The 18,218-nt window shown below is 44.9% G+C and overlaps 2 protein-coding genes across 2 annotated transcripts; both read right to left on the bottom strand.

Annotated features, from left to right (window-relative positions):
• Nucleotides 1–9,978: 9,978 nt before the first annotated feature.
• LOC121996420 (aldehyde oxidase GLOX-like) lies at nt 9,979–11,646 on the bottom strand. Its single transcript, XM_042550397.1, has one exon. It carries the CDS (start codon nt 11,644–11,646, stop codon nt 9,979–9,981), a length of 1,668 nt encoding a protein of 555 aa, XP_042406331.1.
• A 619-nt stretch (nt 11,647–12,265) lies between these two features.
• Nucleotides 12,266–18,034, bottom strand: LOC122017770 (calcium-dependent protein kinase 28-like). The gene is made up of 8 exons (XM_042575463.1): nt 17,937–18,034; nt 16,782–17,389; nt 14,110–14,253; nt 13,846–13,998; nt 13,631–13,746; nt 12,925–13,092; nt 12,642–12,866; nt 12,266–12,552 (listed from the first exon to the last, which is right to left on the bottom strand). Exons 2-8 carry the CDS (start codon nt 17,335–17,337, stop codon nt 12,415–12,417), a joined length of 1,500 nt encoding a protein of 499 aa, XP_042431397.1. The 5' UTR covers nt 17,338–17,389; nt 17,937–18,034; the 3' UTR covers nt 12,266–12,414.
• Nucleotides 18,035–18,218: the final 184 nt, after the last annotated feature.

Here is an 18,218-nt window from a genome sequence, read left to right on the forward strand (position 1 = left end):
ACTAGCGATGGCATAGCTATCAGTGGTGGCTCACGGCCAGAGGAGTGGTCGACCACAGAGAGAGTGCCTAATCTGTCCGAAATAGGATCCAAAGGTGAGAGGTGTGTCCGAGATGATTGGAACAGTGGCAACCCTCCTTGGTGCCTGGTTGATGCTCAGCTTCCCAACGAGGAGCGGTTCGAATCGACAGTGGCTTGGGAGGGCCGACGACTCATGGGATTGGTTGCGTTAGTAAGGACAACAATGCATGAGGATGGCGATGTCAACCAAAGCAATGACGACGGGGACGTCACACGGACACAGTGTAATGCTAAGTCAAGGGAGAGGGGTGACTACTAAGGAGGATCACAGAGAGGATCGGCCAAGGCTACACTGGCAGTCGGGTGTGCATGGTGGCGTGCACGGCGTCGCCGAGAGAGAAATCGTTAGCAGCATGAGTTAGGAGAAGAGATGAGAAATCGAAAAAAAAAATAAGTGGAAAAAACCTAGGTTTCCACTTATATACCTTAGGTTAATTAATCAAAAACTTATATTAATTATATTAAATAGCTCCCTTTTAAGTGATAATCCAAACAGGATTTCCCTAAGTCAATAGATATATCATCTTAAAACATCTCATATATAAGAGTCGGATAGAGCAACTGTAGAGATAAGAGTTGGGCATAATGACTGTTGAGATAAGATCCGGGCAGAGTGGCTATAGAGATAAGAGCTGGCCAGACTGACTATAGAGATAAAAGTCAGGCAGAGCAACTATAGAGATAAGAGCCAGGCAGAGCAGCTGTAGAGATAAGAGTCCGGCAGAGTAGCTATAGAGATAAGAGACGGATGGATTTTAATCCTAACTAGGAAGTTATAGGCGTGAGAGCCCTGCTTGCTTATAACTCATACTAGGGCAATAGTCTGGAATCTAACCAGACGGTCGTTGTCACGCGAGAGCCCTACTCGCTTATAACTCTCTTGGGGTGAGATTCTAGAATTCTACCGGACAGTCATTGGGATACGAGAGTCTTGCTCGCTTATAACTCACACTGGGGCAAGAGTCAGGAATCTGACCGGACGATCATTGGAATGCGAGAGCTTTGCTCACTTATAACTTGCACTAGGGTGAGAGTCTAGATCCGACCGGATGGTCATTAGGACTTGAGAGCCTTGCTCGATTATAACTCATACTAGGTTAAGAATATGGAATCTGATCGGATGGTCATTGGAACATGAGAGCCTTGCTCGCTTATAACTCACATAGGGTTAAGAATCTAGAATCTGACCGGATAGTCATTGGGAGGCAGAGCCTTGCTCGCTTATAACTTTCACAGGGGTGAGAGTTTAGAATCTGATCGAATGGTTATTGGGACACGAGAGCCCTGCTCGCTTATATCTTGCACAGTGGAGAGAGTTGGAATCCGATCGGATGATCATTGGGATGCAAGAGCCTTGGTCACTTATAACTCACACTAGGGTGAGAGTCTGAAATCTGACTGGATGATCATTGGGATGCGAGAGCCTTGCTTGATTATAACTCACACTGGGTGAGAGTCTGGAATCTGGCCTGATGGTCATTAGAAAGTGAGAGTCCTGCTTCTTATAACTCGCACAGGGGTGAGAGTTTGGAATTCAACTGGATGGTTGTTGAAATACAAAAGTCTTGCTCACTTATAACTCACACTGGGATGAGAGTCTGAAATCTGACCGGGCGATCATTAGGATGCGAGAGCATTACTCACTTATAACTCGCACAAGGGCGAGACTGATGATCATTGGGACATAAGAGTCTTTCTCCCTTATAACTCACACAGGGGAGAGAGTATAGAATCCAACCGGATGGTCGTTGGGATGAAAGAGCGCTGCTCGCTTATAACTTGTATAGGGGTGAGACACTGGAATCCAATTGGAAGGTTGTTGGGATGCGAGAGTCTTGCTCATTTATAACTCACACTGGGGCAAGAGTCTAAAATTTTATTGGACGGTAATTGGAAAGCGAGAACCTTACTCGCTTATAACTCGCACTGGGACTAGAGTTTGGAATTTGACCGAATGCTCATTAGGATGTGAGAGCCTGTTCACTTATAACGTACATAGGAGCGAGAGTTTGGAATTCAACCGGATGGCCGTTGGGATGCGAGAGCTTTGCTCACTTATAACTCGCACTAGGGCGAGAGTCTAGAATCAGACAAGATGGTCATTGGGATGCAAGAGCCTTGCTCATTTATAACTCGCACAGGGGCGAGAGTCTGAAATCTGACAGGATGGTCATTGGGATGTGAGAGTCTTGCTTGCTTATAACTTGCATTGGGTCGAGAGTCTAGAATATGTTCATTAGATAAAATTTAATACAGATAGAGAATGCTCCTCAATTATAGTAAGGCTAGAGGTATTTCGCGCTCCCTAGGAGATCTAGCTTTTCACCTTTAATATTTTAGACCCAAGCCCCTTGAGGATTTTCTATGGTCCATCCTCATGGGGTATCAGCTTAGCTACATCTTTGACCAACACTATACAACTTTCCGATCGAGTACAGGACATGTCTACAGAATGTCCCAGACGGCAGCATTTCCCTGGTTCTCCTCCTCCCAAGTTTCCCTCATTTCCTTTCCTCTACCGCTTGACGAGCCACCCAGATCTTCTTTCCCTTGAGGTGGATTAGTCAGTTGGGTAGAGATGTTAGGGATGCTGGCCTACTGTCTCAGAAGTTGAGGCATGATTTCGGTTGGAGGCAGGCCTAGTTCGGTTGCATGGTGAGAATCCTGAGCGAACTGGAGACAATTTCCTGTGTCATGAGTGTGAGATCGATGGTAAGTGTAGTATCGGGCCTCCCATGGGGCAGACTAGTTGACAGGAGCTTGAATAACCCTGACCCATTGTACCACCCCTTCTTCTTGAACCAACGGAATATTAGGCCGAGGATCCTTAGGACAGATAGGAGGCAGTGGTGGCCTCCTCTCCGCCCGATCGGTTGGAGCGGGGGTCTTTATTTCTTTCTTCTGGGAGGCTTGAGGTTCCTATGTATTAATGTATTTGGCCACTTTCCCTAGCAAATTGTCAAAGTCTTTTGCGGGTTTTCGGATGAGGGCTCGAAAGAAATCTCACTCTAACATGCCTTGAGAAAAGGTGCTTATTAATATCTAAAGGTGGGGGAGGGGATGTCCAGCATCACTTGATTGAAACGCTTGATGTATGCTCTCAAGAGCTCTGTAGCCTCTTGCTTGAGAGCAAATAGACTATGATTAATCTTCTGATATCTCCTACTACTGGCAAAATGATGCAGGAAGACGTTTTTGAATTCTTTGAAGCAGGAGATAGACTCGATTGGCAGTATGTCGAATCATCTTAGTGTCGAGCCAGAAAGAGTTGTCAAAAACACTTGAAATTTTATGGCATCGCCATATTGGTGCAGAAGAGCAACGTTCTCAAATTTTTAGAGATGATCGTCTGGGTCATTGCTACCTCTATACTCTTCAATGGATAAGGGCTTAAAACCCTAGGAAGTGTCTTGTCTATCACTTCCTGGGAGAAAGGAACGTTGATTTATTTAGACGTCTCCTGAATGGCTAGGCCTTTTCCCCTCTTCAGGACCCTAGAGGGCAAGTTCTTGACCAAGGAGGCTTGAGATTGCTCCATTCTATTGCCACCCTCCCCAGAGACTCGATACAATGCCCGGGGGAAGTCACATGATCGATTCTGTTGGACCGCCTTGGCCGGCTAGAAGGGAGGTTGAATAGCCCTAAAAAATAAACATAAAATGTCATTCTCGAACTTATAACTTAAACACTTGCATAAAATTGAAAGCAATAAACTAAAAGAAGAGGCTCACAGACTTGACTTGGTTACAACCGAGAAGGTTGTTAATCCAAGCAGTGAATCACATTCTAAAAAGATCTCCTTCAGGCGAAGAAGCCTCTTACAGTAGTGAAAGCGCAAAAGAGAAGCTAAACTAGAAATGGAAGTTCACAAGTGTTGTATTATTAATTCTTGTTCTGATATGAAGCTTCTGGACCAAGGTTATATTTATAGCCTTAGTCAGAGTGTCTGGAAGGGTTCCAGGCACCTGAGAGGGGACAAAACTTTATCCCCGATGCAACGATCAACGTCCACGTTGATATTGATAAATTTGAGGTTCCAGGCGCCCGGAAGGGTTCTAGCTGCCCGGACCCTTAAAGTCAACCTCGTTGAACTTTTCGGTCCGGGCTCTCTACTCCGGTTCAGCTCGCCTTGATCCGGGTCTTCCGCTCCGGCTCCGCTCGCTTGGGTGATCTCGTCCATCCGAAAATGGGCTCACTCGAACCCAACTTCCGGCCTTCTCGAGCAACCTTCCGCTCCGACTTCTCATCCCTCGGAAACGTCGCGCGCCTCCTTCTCATCCGCTCGCGTACTCTTCCGCAACACCTCATCTCTCAGGCGCAGCGAGCTCATTGGCTCTCTCCCGTGTCGTCCTTCTCGCTAGCTGCGTCTTTTGCTCGACTCTCTATGCTCCTAAGCTCCTACACACTTAGACACAAGGTTAAAACATCATAGAACCTAACTTAACTTGTTGATCACATTAAAACAACCTTGGGATTCCAACAGATTCCTCTTAGGCCTTCCGTCTGAGGTGGAGGACCTATCCTTCAAAGCCACAGGTGTGCAGCGCGGATGAGAATCTATAGTCTATTTTTCTGAAGTCGATCGCATCTTGGTCTCCTTGAATAATTCATATTCCTTGAGCATCATAGTGATGTTGATTTTACTAGTATTCTCCCATTTCACATTCTGAAGCAGGTGCATATGTTCCCATATATGACACTAAATTTGATTTCATCTGGAAACTGAGTCACATGGGGGTACCGGTGATGATGGCAAGAATGTTGATGAAGAGAGGAATCTAAGGCCTGGGAGAGAGGATCGCTGATGGTACCCACGACCCTGCAAATGCCACAAACCAAGCACCCGAAAGTTAGAACAAGAACTAGGAAGAGGTCTTTGGCACAGGCCCTTTGATGCTCAAGTCAAAAGAGAGGTCGAGTGAAAAAAAGATGAAGAATAGTAAATGTGTGCGTGTAACTAAGACTACTATCTAACATGTACCTAGCCAACGAAGAGGACCTCTCTGTCTTTTGTAACCTCCGCAATCATAAGACATCAGAGAATGTTGAATGTCAGGGTGTGTCGGGTGAAAGAATACGACGAGCTTCCATTGGGTAGAGGAAGGTTCCGCGATTTGTAGGTGGCAAAGTATTAGAATATTCCCTAATGAATAGCTATTATTCTTTGGCAAGTTATTACGATTCCCTGATAATGTTGTCCCCTTGGAAGTCCGACCGGTAAAGATGTCAACTAGGAGTAAGGCTGGGATGATGCCTAGCAGAAGGGGACTAAGCCTTGGGTTTCTGACCGGCTAAGAGGTCGATCGGGAGTAAGGCTGAGACGATGCCCAAGAGAAGGGGACCGAGCCTTGGGGGTCTGACTGACGTTAAGTCAGCCTGGATTATATTGGGAGCCTTGCTCATGAGAAGTGAGGGGACTGAGCCCTAGGGGTTCAACCAACTAAGAGGTCGACCGGGAGTAAGGTTAGGATGATGCACCAAGAGAAGGGGACTGAGCCTTGGGGTTCCGACTGACTAATAGATCGACCGGGAATAAGGTTGGGTGGTGCCCAAGAGAAGGGGACTGAGCCTTGGGGGTCCGACTGACGTAAATCCTATAGGGAGTAAGGCTGGGGCGGTGCCCATGAGATGGGGACTAAGCCCTAGGGTCCGACTAATGTAAAGTTGGCCGGAATTAGATTGAGAGTCTTGCCCATGAGAAGTGAGAGAACTAAGTCCTAGAGGTCCGGCCGACATAAAGTCGATCGGGATTAGATTGGGGTCTTGCCTATAAGAAGTGAGAGGACTAAGCCCTAAAGTCTAATCAGTGTAAAGCCGACCGGGATTAGATTGGGAGTGTTGCCCATGAGAAGTAAGGGGACTGAGCCTTGAGGTCTAATGATGTGTGTAAATTATATAAGTTTTCTGGCATATTTTAAGGCACATATATCTTGTATTTCATGAGAATAATGTATGTTTATTACATTCTATTTTATTATAATATCATATTTCCACTTCTTTTATTCGGAGATCTACTCTTTATATATTTTGATTGATATGATGCAATTTGAAGTGAAAACGGAGTAAAAGACGCACATTGGAGCAACTTGTGAAAATCCAGTAATCTGATCGTGCCAAAAGGCATGGCTGTGTGCCCTCTCCCGTGGTAAAGCAAGGGCAAACCGTGTCTTAAGGAACGGGTGTGCCTCCCATCAGCAACCAACTGAGTGGTTGTGTGAAAACACACTACCATGCCCTCTTTCCATAGCCAAGCCATGGTCTGGTTATGCCATTTAGCACGGTCGTGGCTCATTTGAGAGTCTAAGCAAGGAGGGGTTGTGCCAATTGGCACAAACGTGCCTCTCCACCCGAGGCTATCCATGCCACGATTGTGTCTCCAGGCACAACCGTGTGATGGAGAACATGAGGGGATCGTGTCGCGCGAAAATAAGGCTGAGTTGAATCTTGGCAAACTGCAGAGTTATTTTGAAATGGCTATAATTTTGCGTTTGATTAGAGTTACAGTCTATTCTTTATATCGAAACGTAGCTAACTTCAAGATCTACAACTTTACTTCAAGTTAAATCGATAGAAAGCAAGGTCTAGCCATGATAAAAGGCATGTTCGTGCCTCCCAACCGTGGTTGCATCGGAATATGTGCCCAGACTGCAGATCAAATTTTGAATCACCTTAACTTTCAGCTCCAGGGTTCAATCCAAATATTAGATTGTATATAATTTCAAGGGATACAACTTGGGTTCAGGGTGGATTACAAGAAAACTGGTTTAAGGGGTGAAAAACTTTATTTACCGGACCCCTGTAATCCTACTTTTCCTGGGAAGTTTGGAGGTATAAAATGGTCAATACCTCATTCTTTGACTCATCTTGGGTTTGAAACTTTGTCCCTCTCCTTGGGGAAAGGTTCTTCCCTTAGGGAAAAACCCTAGGGCTTCATTCACCTCTATTTCTTGATCATCTGTCCATGTTCGAAGCAAAGAGGTATCCCCAAGACATTGGAAAGCTCGGCAAGTAGAAATATTGTATGGACATGACTCTCCGACAATTTTTATCAGACACATTCTTTAATATGGGTATGACATCTAGATAGAAACATTTCCTATAAAAAAAAGCCCTGTCCCCGCATGCCAAGGGGGGACAAAAAGAAAATTTTCTTACTACATACACTCATTCTTCATTATTTTATGTCACTATTTATCTTTTTCATTCTTCATTGTTAACATTGTCAGAGACTGACTTGAGTGTCGAAGTAGAAGGTTGAGATAGCCCAGTCTCCGTTCTAACCACTCATTCGCTCTTTTACTCTTTGCTAACTCTTTTGGTGATGGGGATAGCTCACCCTCTCATTTTCCTGATTTTCAGTTCGAAGTCTTCTCCCCCAGTCAACTCCAATAACACCTCACCGACGTTCCATCTCTCACAACTTTAGAATAAGATCAGGGGACATGCTCCTTGACCATTCTAATGCCTTCTCTTTGCTTCCGATCGAGATCTAATTTCAAGGATACTGCTATCGTTCTCATGCTCATTCATCAAGTAATCTTTGTTAATCGTTGATGCGGATATAGCTTAGGGACCTAAGAGTAATTAGGGAGGAAAAGAGGGGCATTTTCATCTTTTCACATGTTGAGGGTTTGGGTTTTTAGAGGAGCATTGTTCACAGAGGAGGAGGGGGCTTCGTGTTTTTATCCGCTACCAAGGTCGCACGCAAGGGGGTATCCTTCTTTACGTCAACGTCGACACTGATGTCGACATCGTCGCCTATGCTCTCCTCCGAAGCAGGGAGGCTGCCTCCTCCCTTCTCCATGCCGACTGAGGTCGACAACGTCGTTGCACAGCCACCTCTTCTTCATGCTACTAGGATCTTACTCACGCTGCTTCTCCCTCTCCTCTCCTGCAGGACACGCTGCCACCGTCGGACGCAAAGGAGAGACCAGCAGAGCTTCTCCTCTCTTCTCCCTCAGATTTACTCAAGTCGATGACACTAACACCCCCTCTCCTCTTCTCTCTCCCGCAAGACATCGTCGCCTCCAGCGCAGCTGCCTTCACTGGCTACCCACAACTCACTCCAGCATCGAGGGCATTGTCGTCGTACTTCACAGCCCTCACATTGGCGCCACAACCCGGCGTCACTTCCTCTTCTCCCTCTCAGCCTTGGCCGACTACCACACCTGCGAGAGCACCGCTTCATATCCCTAGCAAGCAGCCACCAGCTATCGACGTCGCTGCCAATATTACTGTTGGCACCCCCGCCGTTGGATCTGACCAACTGGCACCTATGTTAGCATATTTGACTTGCCGACGCCTCTGCCTTTAGATTCGACTGATTCATGTTTAGCGCAACCTATGTTATGGCATTCCGCTTGGCCAATGATTTACCTTGTCTACGACCATCGAGCCGTTATGTTTCGCCCTTCGCACTGATGATGGTGAGCTGTTGATATTATCCGGCTATGAGCGATTATTATGATCTGGCTTTCGTGTTGCTATAGTATTATGGCCTGCGAGCCACTATTATAGTCCCTTTTGCGTGCCGCTATCATATTCCGGCAATTTAGATCGCGTGCAACTCCGTGCTAATAGATCCCTGCCGCATCCGACTTTGTGTCATCAGATCTGGTTCCTCCGGCTCACATTCATCTATTCTTCAAGGTTACGACGACTCGATCAGTGTCACAACTAGCTCATCGATCCACCAGATCCACCAGAGGACGCCCCCCTTGGGCCAGGGTACGTCACTGTACTCACTTTTCGTTCATTTTATTATTCTACTATTTAGTCTGCTTTTTATAAACCCCGTCGCTATCTGTAAGTATCATTGACCAGAAATCTTCTGACAACTTGATCAATATGAAGACGACTTATTATATTCTCCCCCTTCATTCTAGTCATATCATTCAGATCGTTCCGTGTTCTGAGCATCCTGACTGGATCAATCGTTAAACACATTGAAACGCTAGTTCGGCTTGGAAATTTTGGCGTTCCTTTGTATGTATTCACGCAGTTTATAACCTTCGGATTCGCGTACACGCCTCTTTACTTAGTGTGGGAGAAGGTGATCGGCATGCATGAGACGAAGAGCGTGTTCAAGAGGGCTTTGGCTCCCCGTGGTGATGATCCCTATATGTTTCCTAGCGATCGTATTCCCCTTCTTTGGCTCTATCAACTCCACCGTCCTCCCTTCTCGTTAGCTTCACAGTCTACATCATCCCTGCCGCAGCTCATATGATCACTTTCGCTCCCGCTTCAGCAAGAGAGGTCTCGCTTAATAGTTTTGGTCTGGTTTAATCCTCTTTAAATTTGCCAATTCTCTGCCATGGCGATCAACTGTTCGACGGAATGCCGTGCAGAGGCCTCGTCTTTCTAGGAAGCTGGGTGGGTCATTACTGCGTCAACGTATTTGTGGTGGCATGGCTATTGGTCGTTGGCTTTGGATTTGGAGGGTGGGCGAGCACGATCAACTTCATTCGGCAAGTGGACACATTTGGACTCTTCACCAAGTGCTACCAGTGCCCTCCCGAGCACTGATCCAAATCAATTGATTTGATACTTCACTCGATCTGTATCTTAAGTTTGAGATTGTGCCTGAGCGTGTGGGAGTAAGTGCCTTTTGTATGGTTGATTAGCTTGTATACGTATCCAATGATTTGGTATAAAGGATTATAGTGCATGCTTAATCTGTTCTCTCATCAACAAGGCAAACAAGAAAAAAAAAATTAGACAGAAACAGCACCGAACAACTACGCAAATGACATTTGTAATTCGTTAATGTGATTCCTTATCCAATCGTGAACACGCTTCAAATCTATACAGATACAGAAGAATCAACGAACTGGTATCAATTGAGATTTAAATTCTGACAGAGAAAGAAAAGAAAAAGAAAAAACTTTAAAGAAATGTACTATCCGATTCTGACCCAGACGCCCTTGCTCGGCACACCCTCGTGCACCACGAACCAGAGATAGTATCCCGGCGGCGACACTGCTGGCGAGGGAGGTGTCATCACCTCCGTCTCGTACCCGCCTAACTGTCCCAGCGTCTGGGACGTCTCCAGCACGACCACCCGTTGGTTCATCCCCACCGAGTGCGTCTGGAACGCCGGCGACAGGGCCACCACCTCCACGTCCTCCAGTTCCTGATGCCCCGAGCGGTGGAAGTGCCCCGCCACCAAGAACCTTACTGCCACCCTCTCTCCGTAGCCCACCTCAGAAGGCGCGGACAACACGTGAGGCCGATCTCCGGCGGCCGTCAGTAGGTACGGCGGGTAGAAAGCCTCGAGGCTCAGCTCGGTCGGGAACATCACATTGGTGAACTTGTAGCTACTGTGAGGGTTGCTGCCCCCAACGATCACCCGCCCGTGGGTGTCCAGCACTGCCGTCGAGTGGTACATCCGCGGGATTTGCGACTCGCGCAGGACGGAGAATCGGGTCCCTTCCGGCAGGTCCGGCCGGTAGAGGACCGGATGCAACACGGGTTCTCGCGCGAGCTCCCATCCGGCGGTGCCGGCCGCAGCGCCATTGACGATGAGGACGTCGCAGGTAGGGAGGAGGATCATGTCGCCCATAACGCGAGCGAGTGGCATGTCCTCCATTGACCAGGCTGGCTCGGGGTCCGACGGCTTGATCCGAGCGCACGAGCGGAGAGCCGGGAGGAAGTTTCCATTGAGCGCGGCCTGATAGGACCCCAAGGGCGCGCCGCCGCACACAAGAACCTCCGCTGCCGCCCCCGGGCGGAGGGGCAGGAGAACAGAGGAGCCCGAGCTCGGATAACTTCGTTGGCCGTCAGGGATGGGAGGCAGCCTGCGGATCACGCGCTTGCTGGCCACGTCGAGGACGATGGCGCGGTCGTTGGCGAATACGAAGAGGGTGCCGTCAGGGAGGAGGTGGAGGAACGGGTACAGGTTGCCCTCCGACTCGCGGTCGTACGTCTCAACCAAGAAAGAGAGTTGGAAAACAGGGGAGGCAGAGTACTGGTCTCGGGGGAAGAACTCGCCGGAGAACTGGCGGCGGCCTCCGATGATGATGACTCGGCCGTCGGGAAGTATCTGGTTGGAGGCGTACCAGCGGCGGACGGCCAGGTAGGAGGGCTGCTCCACCCAATCGGCGAGGGGGGAGGGAGAAAAGAAACGGATTACGCGGTCGCCGTCCCTGAAACCCCCGGTCTGGAGGAGGGTGCCGTTGGAGAGGAGAGTGCCGGAGGAGCACCAGGTGTCGGTGAGGATGGTGAGAGGGCGGATGGAGGAGGAGGACAGGTGGAATAGGACGGAATGGGCAGTGCAATCGGTGCTGCAGCGGCTGCCGTCGGGGAGCGAGATGTTGGAGTGTCCAGTGTCGGTGCGGTCGAACATAACCACCGTGTCGTCCGGCAGCAGCTGCATGTGCATTGCGGAGATCCCGACGCTGTTGCTGAGGAGCTTCCACCACCCGCCGCCGTCCACCGTGGAGAACGGCCTCTGCTGCGCGAAAATTCCCGCCGCAAGAACGTGAAGCAAATAAGAAAGGAAGAGGAAGAAGACACCGGCGGTGGTGGCCGCGCTTCTTGTTCTTGATCTTGGAGTCGCGGAGGCCATCGCCACTGTTTCTCTTTTTGTCAGCGTTCGGTGGATAGAATGGATCATTGCATGCGGAGCTCGATACTTATAGATCGCTTGCAGGGGTCCGATCGGGCCTGGTACGCGGGTCGGGTTAGGCAAGGATGGTTCGGCCCGCGGATAAACTGATTCGATCGGATCGCTTTCCTACATTCTTTGAATCCTGATCCGCGTCCGATCCGTTTCAAAGCCTGCCCTCTTCTTCCTTCAACCCCGGGGCAAGCTGTTGTCTTCAAACCTTCGGCAGAGCCATCACGGCCGCGCGAGGGAAGCAACGGAGAGATCGAGGAAATCGTACGCTTGGGGTGCGGCCGTCGTAATCTTCGTCGTGTTGAGGATCGTTACCCCGTCGATCCCTCAATCTCAGGAATATCATGACTTCGCCGATCGACGCGAGTTGTTCCCCGGTAACACCACTCCGAACCTAGGGCTCTTCTTGGCATCGATTATTACGGCTCTAATTTTCTTGGAATCGTATTTTCTAGTATGTTTCACAATTAAGTTCTTACCAACGCATTTTGTTGGGAACATTATAATTTAGGATTTTTTATCATGTAATTTTTTTCAAGATGATCTATAAAAGACTTACTCAAGGAACTACAGAAAATGTTCATTCAAATCGATTCTTGGAGTCTGATAAACTCATCAGAGATTGATATAAATAAACTCGTTCTCAGTCACTAAACCTTGTATAATGACAATCACCTCATTTTCAATTTCACACTAAATCCATATATTCACCTCTAATTAAGTAGTCTTGAAGGCATCACCCAGATTAAAGTTTATGCTGTTTCTCATGGTCCTCCTTCCAACACCTCCGTTTCCATTTCCTCCATTGCCTTTTCTCATCATCGCTGTGAATTCACTGTAATCTATTTGCCCATCCTACAAAGCAATCGGGTAATATCGATAATTATAAACTGAATTATTGTGCCTCAACAGCAAAAGGCAATGATGATCTATAAAAGACTCACATTATCCTGATCAACTTCCTTGATCATCTCGTCAAGGTGAACGTCGTCTAGACCAAATTCTTTACATGCTTGTGAAAGTTCATCGATTGTTATGTAACCACTTCCGTCTTTATCGAAATATGAGAATGCTGATTTCAGGTTTTCTTCTCTCTCCAGCTTATTCATGTGAACCGTTGCTGCGAGGAATTCACCGTAGTCTATTGTGCCATTTTTGTCGATATCAGCCTGCAATTTTGAAACGATCAAAAGAGATCAATACAATGACAGCATTAGTCAATCATACCGCATCCATGAGTGCCTGTATCTCAGATTCCATAAGTTCGGATCCCACTCTTTTTAAACCCTCTTTCAGTTCATCAAATGTTATGGTTCCACTGCTGTCCGTGTCGATCATCTTGAACAACTCTTTTAGACCACCAATCTCTTCTTCAGAGAGGCTTTCAGCAATAACCTGCAAAACGAAGAAATGCATACTTGAGGAAACAATAGTTTTAGGAAAATAAGCATGAGGCATTAAGACAATTCAGCTTCGTCCATAAAAAGGTTGCGTATAAAATTGTCTCGATCAAAGCTTAACGAATAGACAATAGCGAACAAAATCAAAAACTTTGAACTGCCTTAGTATTCTTCATCTATTAATGCAGAAGTAGAGTTTCAACTATTGCAATTTAAGGGCATACAACTATACGGGCATGATTTAAGCTTTCACCAATCAAAATGAAAAATGGCAATCATGCATCCCGAGACAGATAGCTCTCCACATAAAGAAGCATCAACAAGAAAAAAAAGTTCTAAACAGTGAAACAAGTGAATTCACAGGTATATATACAACCTTCTACACCTATAAAAACATTACTGCTACCCCATGTTTTTATGGAAACTGGTTGATACTCTGGTAACTATTAACATATGGTGTGCAGCATGCCAAATGAAATACTTTAATTAACTGGCAAAAATGCAATCGATATAATTACACAATAGAAGATTACCCGTAGCGCCATCTTCTTGAGCTTGTTCATAGCAGAGAACTGCTTAAGACGTGATAGCACGGCAGAGTCCAATGGTCTATCAGGTGCAACTTTGTCATCAACGATCCACGGGTGACCTGGAAGAAGAAACACCATACCAATAGAGAAACTAAAGACATTCCTGAAAGTGTACCCATAGAAAAAAAAAAAAAAAAAAACAGGATTGAAATACTAACAAAGAACTTGATGTGCTGTAAATCTCTTCCTTGGGTCTCTATTAAGCATATTTCTTATTAGATCCTTTGCACTATCAGAAATACCCGGCCACGGTTGAGATTCAAAATCCAAATGACCTTGTAATATTTGTCTGAAAATCCCTGCTTCGGTTTCTGAGAGCGACAAGAAATGCAAATAAAACAATTTATTATTGACAATAAGAGAATTAGATTTTTGGAAATTAGCTTGATAGAACCAACAAATCAGCATCAGTAACTACACACCAGCCCAGAAAGGTGGCACCCCGCTCAACAAAATGTACAAGATGACACCTGCACTCCACACATCTGATTCTGGTCCGTAAAGCTTCCTCAATACCTCAGGTGCAACATAATATGGGCTTCCAACAACATCAGAGAAGGTATCACCTGCAGAGTTCCAGAACAATCAGCTAATGAAAAACATTGTATTCAAGAGGCCAAATTTGATAATACAAAAATTTATGATGATAATAGCTATGGACTTTATGGTCTAATAAACCATCTTCAAGTTTAGCAGAGTACTAATTAAATATAAGCTGAATTCCCTTGCTTTGTCTAGCTACCAATTAATCCTTTGTGCTTTCAGTATTTATCATTAAATGGCAGTAGTTGTATGCCAGCAGTGTTCATAAAATCTGCAGTTTGGCTAACCAGTCTAGATTCTATTTCAGATTTTAATTAGTTTGGTCCAAAACAGGCAAACGGTTCAATAAACATACACACAGACACTAGTGTATCACACAAAAAAGAAACAAGACATGTTAACATCCTATATATGCTCTCTCATAAAGAAGACAAAGAAAGGAAAAAGAGAGTTGGAGAAAGAGATATGAAAAGGAAAAGAAGAAGAAAAATGAAAGTGAAAAGTAGAGGATAGGAAGAGAGAAAGTAATGGTAAAGGAAAAGGCAAGAGATGATCACGCCACCACATATTTTGCATTAACTGCTTTTATGTGACTGTGACTTCAATCTCCACCTCCTCAGCTGTTGTCTCTGCACTTCAGCCTCTTCAGTTATCAATCTCAATGTCCCTTCCTCCTGTTGGTTCCTATGAGAACCAGCCCCTACCATGTGTCACTCTGTTTACGATAGTGGTAATCGATTTGAATGATTGCCATCCAATACATGTACTAAACCAGCAATTCAGATAACAGTGTCAGTAAACCAGCAATTCAGATAACAGTGTCAGTATGCACCAATATGTATGTTTAATCATTGAAATTTAATATCAATGATTTCTACCTAATCACCTAAGCTGCATTTTAATTTATGAGAAAGAATAATAAGATCTTACTTGTTATCTGAAAGTAGACTTGTTCTATGATTTGCCTAGTTTTGTCTCTCCATAAAGAACTATAGAAATTTTGACAAGAGAAATGGCAAAGTTTCTTGGTCATGAAAAAGTTCCATATCGCTCCATTTGGCTTTTACATGTCAATCAGACGGTATTCTGAGTTATATCAAACCATACCAAAAGGAGATTTGACAAGTATCATAAAAGAGAGTTCCCTAAGACATACTACGGAAGTTAAGACATCCTATGAAGTCTGCCGGACACATCAATCTAAAGCAAGCAAAGTAATTATGTTAGTCTGCGCAATGAAGCAAAGCATCTGATATTTCATACTTCTGTATTTAATAAAAACACACTAAGAACTGTTTTGTCTATAGGAAATTAACAATTCAAATTGATAAATTTGCCAAAGTGTTGCTATTAAGAAACAAATTTTCTTGGTGACATTTTAATATAATGGAAAACGGAGTGTTTTCTAATGAAATTTTATTTAGAAGTTATTTTCAATTAACAAATCTTCTTCATAGATATGAAAATAGTTGTGGTTAAAATCAGCCAACAATCAATTGTTCACTCTGCACGTGTATATTATGTACATGTGAAAAGAAAACTAGCAAGAAAGTGGATGACTAACCTGTATTAAAATTTTGAATTAGGATGTCACATGTCAGTTTTACCTAATAAACTTCAGTCCAAAAGGAAATTCAATCTCCACACATATACTTTCTAAGTTCAAAGTTGGTACTATTTCAATGCAGGAAGTAATGTGTAAGTAACCAATCCCACGTAATTCATTCTTCTTTTTGGGGTTCCATGATTTTGTATGCTTGACATGAAGCAAGTTCCTAAAGCTAAATTTTCAATGCTAGTCCAAGATATTCACTATTTGTCAGTACACTTCACTACTATATAAAACCATCTCAACGAGATATTCCTGCTTTATCATATTTTTGTTTTGTAACTTGCAACTTATTAAAAAAACATAAAATCCAAAATCTCACATATCTAGCTAGAATTTTTGCTCTTCTTCATTTTTTCCCATACATGGATGTATTAGAGCATTGATGCAGTAAATGCTGTGTCATTGTGTTATTTCTTCGATTTTAATCTTGGTATCCTAGCTTATGTGAAAAAAAGACGTTCCAACTGTAATGAGTGATGCAGGAAGATGTGGATAATAAGAATCTTATGGCGTCCCCTTTGATTGTACAAAGGAAGAAAATATTCATCTGTGAGACTTATGAAGGATAATTCCAGAACTATTAACCAAGAAAAACAGACCATATGATAGCAAAAGATTATCACCAATATGGCAAAAAGAGCAGCCAAATGACCATGGATGGTAATAGTTCAATGCCACATAACTACTGAAGAACGACCATTGGAAATCCACATCTAATATCTTACGAGAGTAATAGCAAGCTTCTTCAAAAACTTAAACAAGTGCAAATTCTCATGTTCCAGAGAAAAATGAAAAAGAAAGAAAAAGGTAGGCAAAGGGTTGGTTGAACAACATGAAACAATAGTTGTGTGCTAGAAAGATGCAATAAAATGCACATCAAACCATTATCAAGAGTAAGGAGCCAAAGAAAGAGAAGTGCTATCTCGAAGAAGAACAGACCTGGCTTATAGAACACGGATAGGCCAAAATCCGTCGCTTTAAGTGCCGCATCCTCATCGGTGCTGGCAAACAGGAAGTTCTCCGGCTTGAGATCGCGATGCATCACCCCGAGCGAGTGGCATGCCTCGACGACTCCTACGATGGTCTTCATCAGCAGCGCTGCTTTCCTCTCGCTGTAATGCCCTTTTTGGATGATCCTGTCGAAGAGCTCCCCGCCCGCGCACAGCTCCATCACCAGGTGAACGAAGAGCGCGTCCTCGTAGGTACCCTTGATCCTGACCACATTGGCGTGCTCCGAGAGATGGTGCATGATCTGGATCTCGCGCCACACGTCCTCGTAGTCCTCGCGGCAGAGAAGCTTGCGCTTGGGGATGGACTTGCACGCGTACTCTTTGCCATCATTCTTGTCAACGCACAGGTACGTGGTGCCGAACTGCCCCTGCCCTAGCTTCTTGCCGATGCGGTAATGGTCCCGCAGATTGGCGGTCTTGTACGGGAGGACGGAGGCGGGCTTGGAGGAGCGATGGGGAGGAGGATTGACCGAAGGCTGGCTCATCGGTGATGGTACCGGTTGCAAAGTCCAAATCTTGGGGCCTGAAGGATGATTCCTACACAGAAAGATTCGATTTTTACAGGGTTTGCATCAGCAAAATTCCATCTTTGTTAATTTTCGCCAGGAGTCCAGGCGATTGTGAGCTATTCCTAGAAGATTTTAAACCGTCCTCAGATAAATCAAAGAGAAAAAGAAGAGACTAAAATGACCGGGAGAGAGCCAGGAAGGATAGGGGGGAGGAAGGGACCAGGGAAGGGCATAGTTGAAGGAGACTGGAGGGGACAGAGTCAAAGAAAGAACAGAGAGAAAGGGGCAGCCTCGGCGCTCCAATTGGCGGCGACAAGAACATGGAAAAGTTCCATTTATTACTTTTAAATGGTTTTTCTTTTTCTGCTTTCCTTCTTCCTTCAAAACCATAGACTGGAATGGATCAGCAAAAACTCTTTTTTAAATGAACTAGAAAATAGGCAGAAAAATCTATAATCATATTTTGCCTATCTGGTTGTGTTCCATATCACGTGATTCCTCTCTCTTTATGTTTTTTTTGAGTTTATGATGTCTGACAGCTGACGATGATCCAAAAAGGAAAAAAAATTACATACCTTTACTGATTCCAACTTCCATTTCCTCTGGGCTCTGGATGGGAAGAGGGAGGGATATTGGAAAGAGAAGTGCTTTTTAAGTATTTAATTTTTATTTCACTTTGACGCCAATGTTTTTTATTATATTCTTAATTGGGATTACTTTTCTTCATCATAAATTTGGAAGGCATTAAATATCTAATCTTTATCCGAATATACGTGGGTAAAAATTTAAAAGTCAATTCCTTATTATTATTTTTCATCGAAAAGTTTTTTTAAAAAAATATATATATAATGAGGTAC

Source organism: Zingiber officinale, chromosome 1A (genome assembly GCF_018446385.1).
Source record: "Zingiber officinale cultivar Zhangliang chromosome 1A, Zo_v1.1, whole genome shotgun sequence".
Taxonomy (NCBI): Eukaryota; Viridiplantae; Streptophyta; class Magnoliopsida; order Zingiberales; family Zingiberaceae; genus Zingiber; species Zingiber officinale.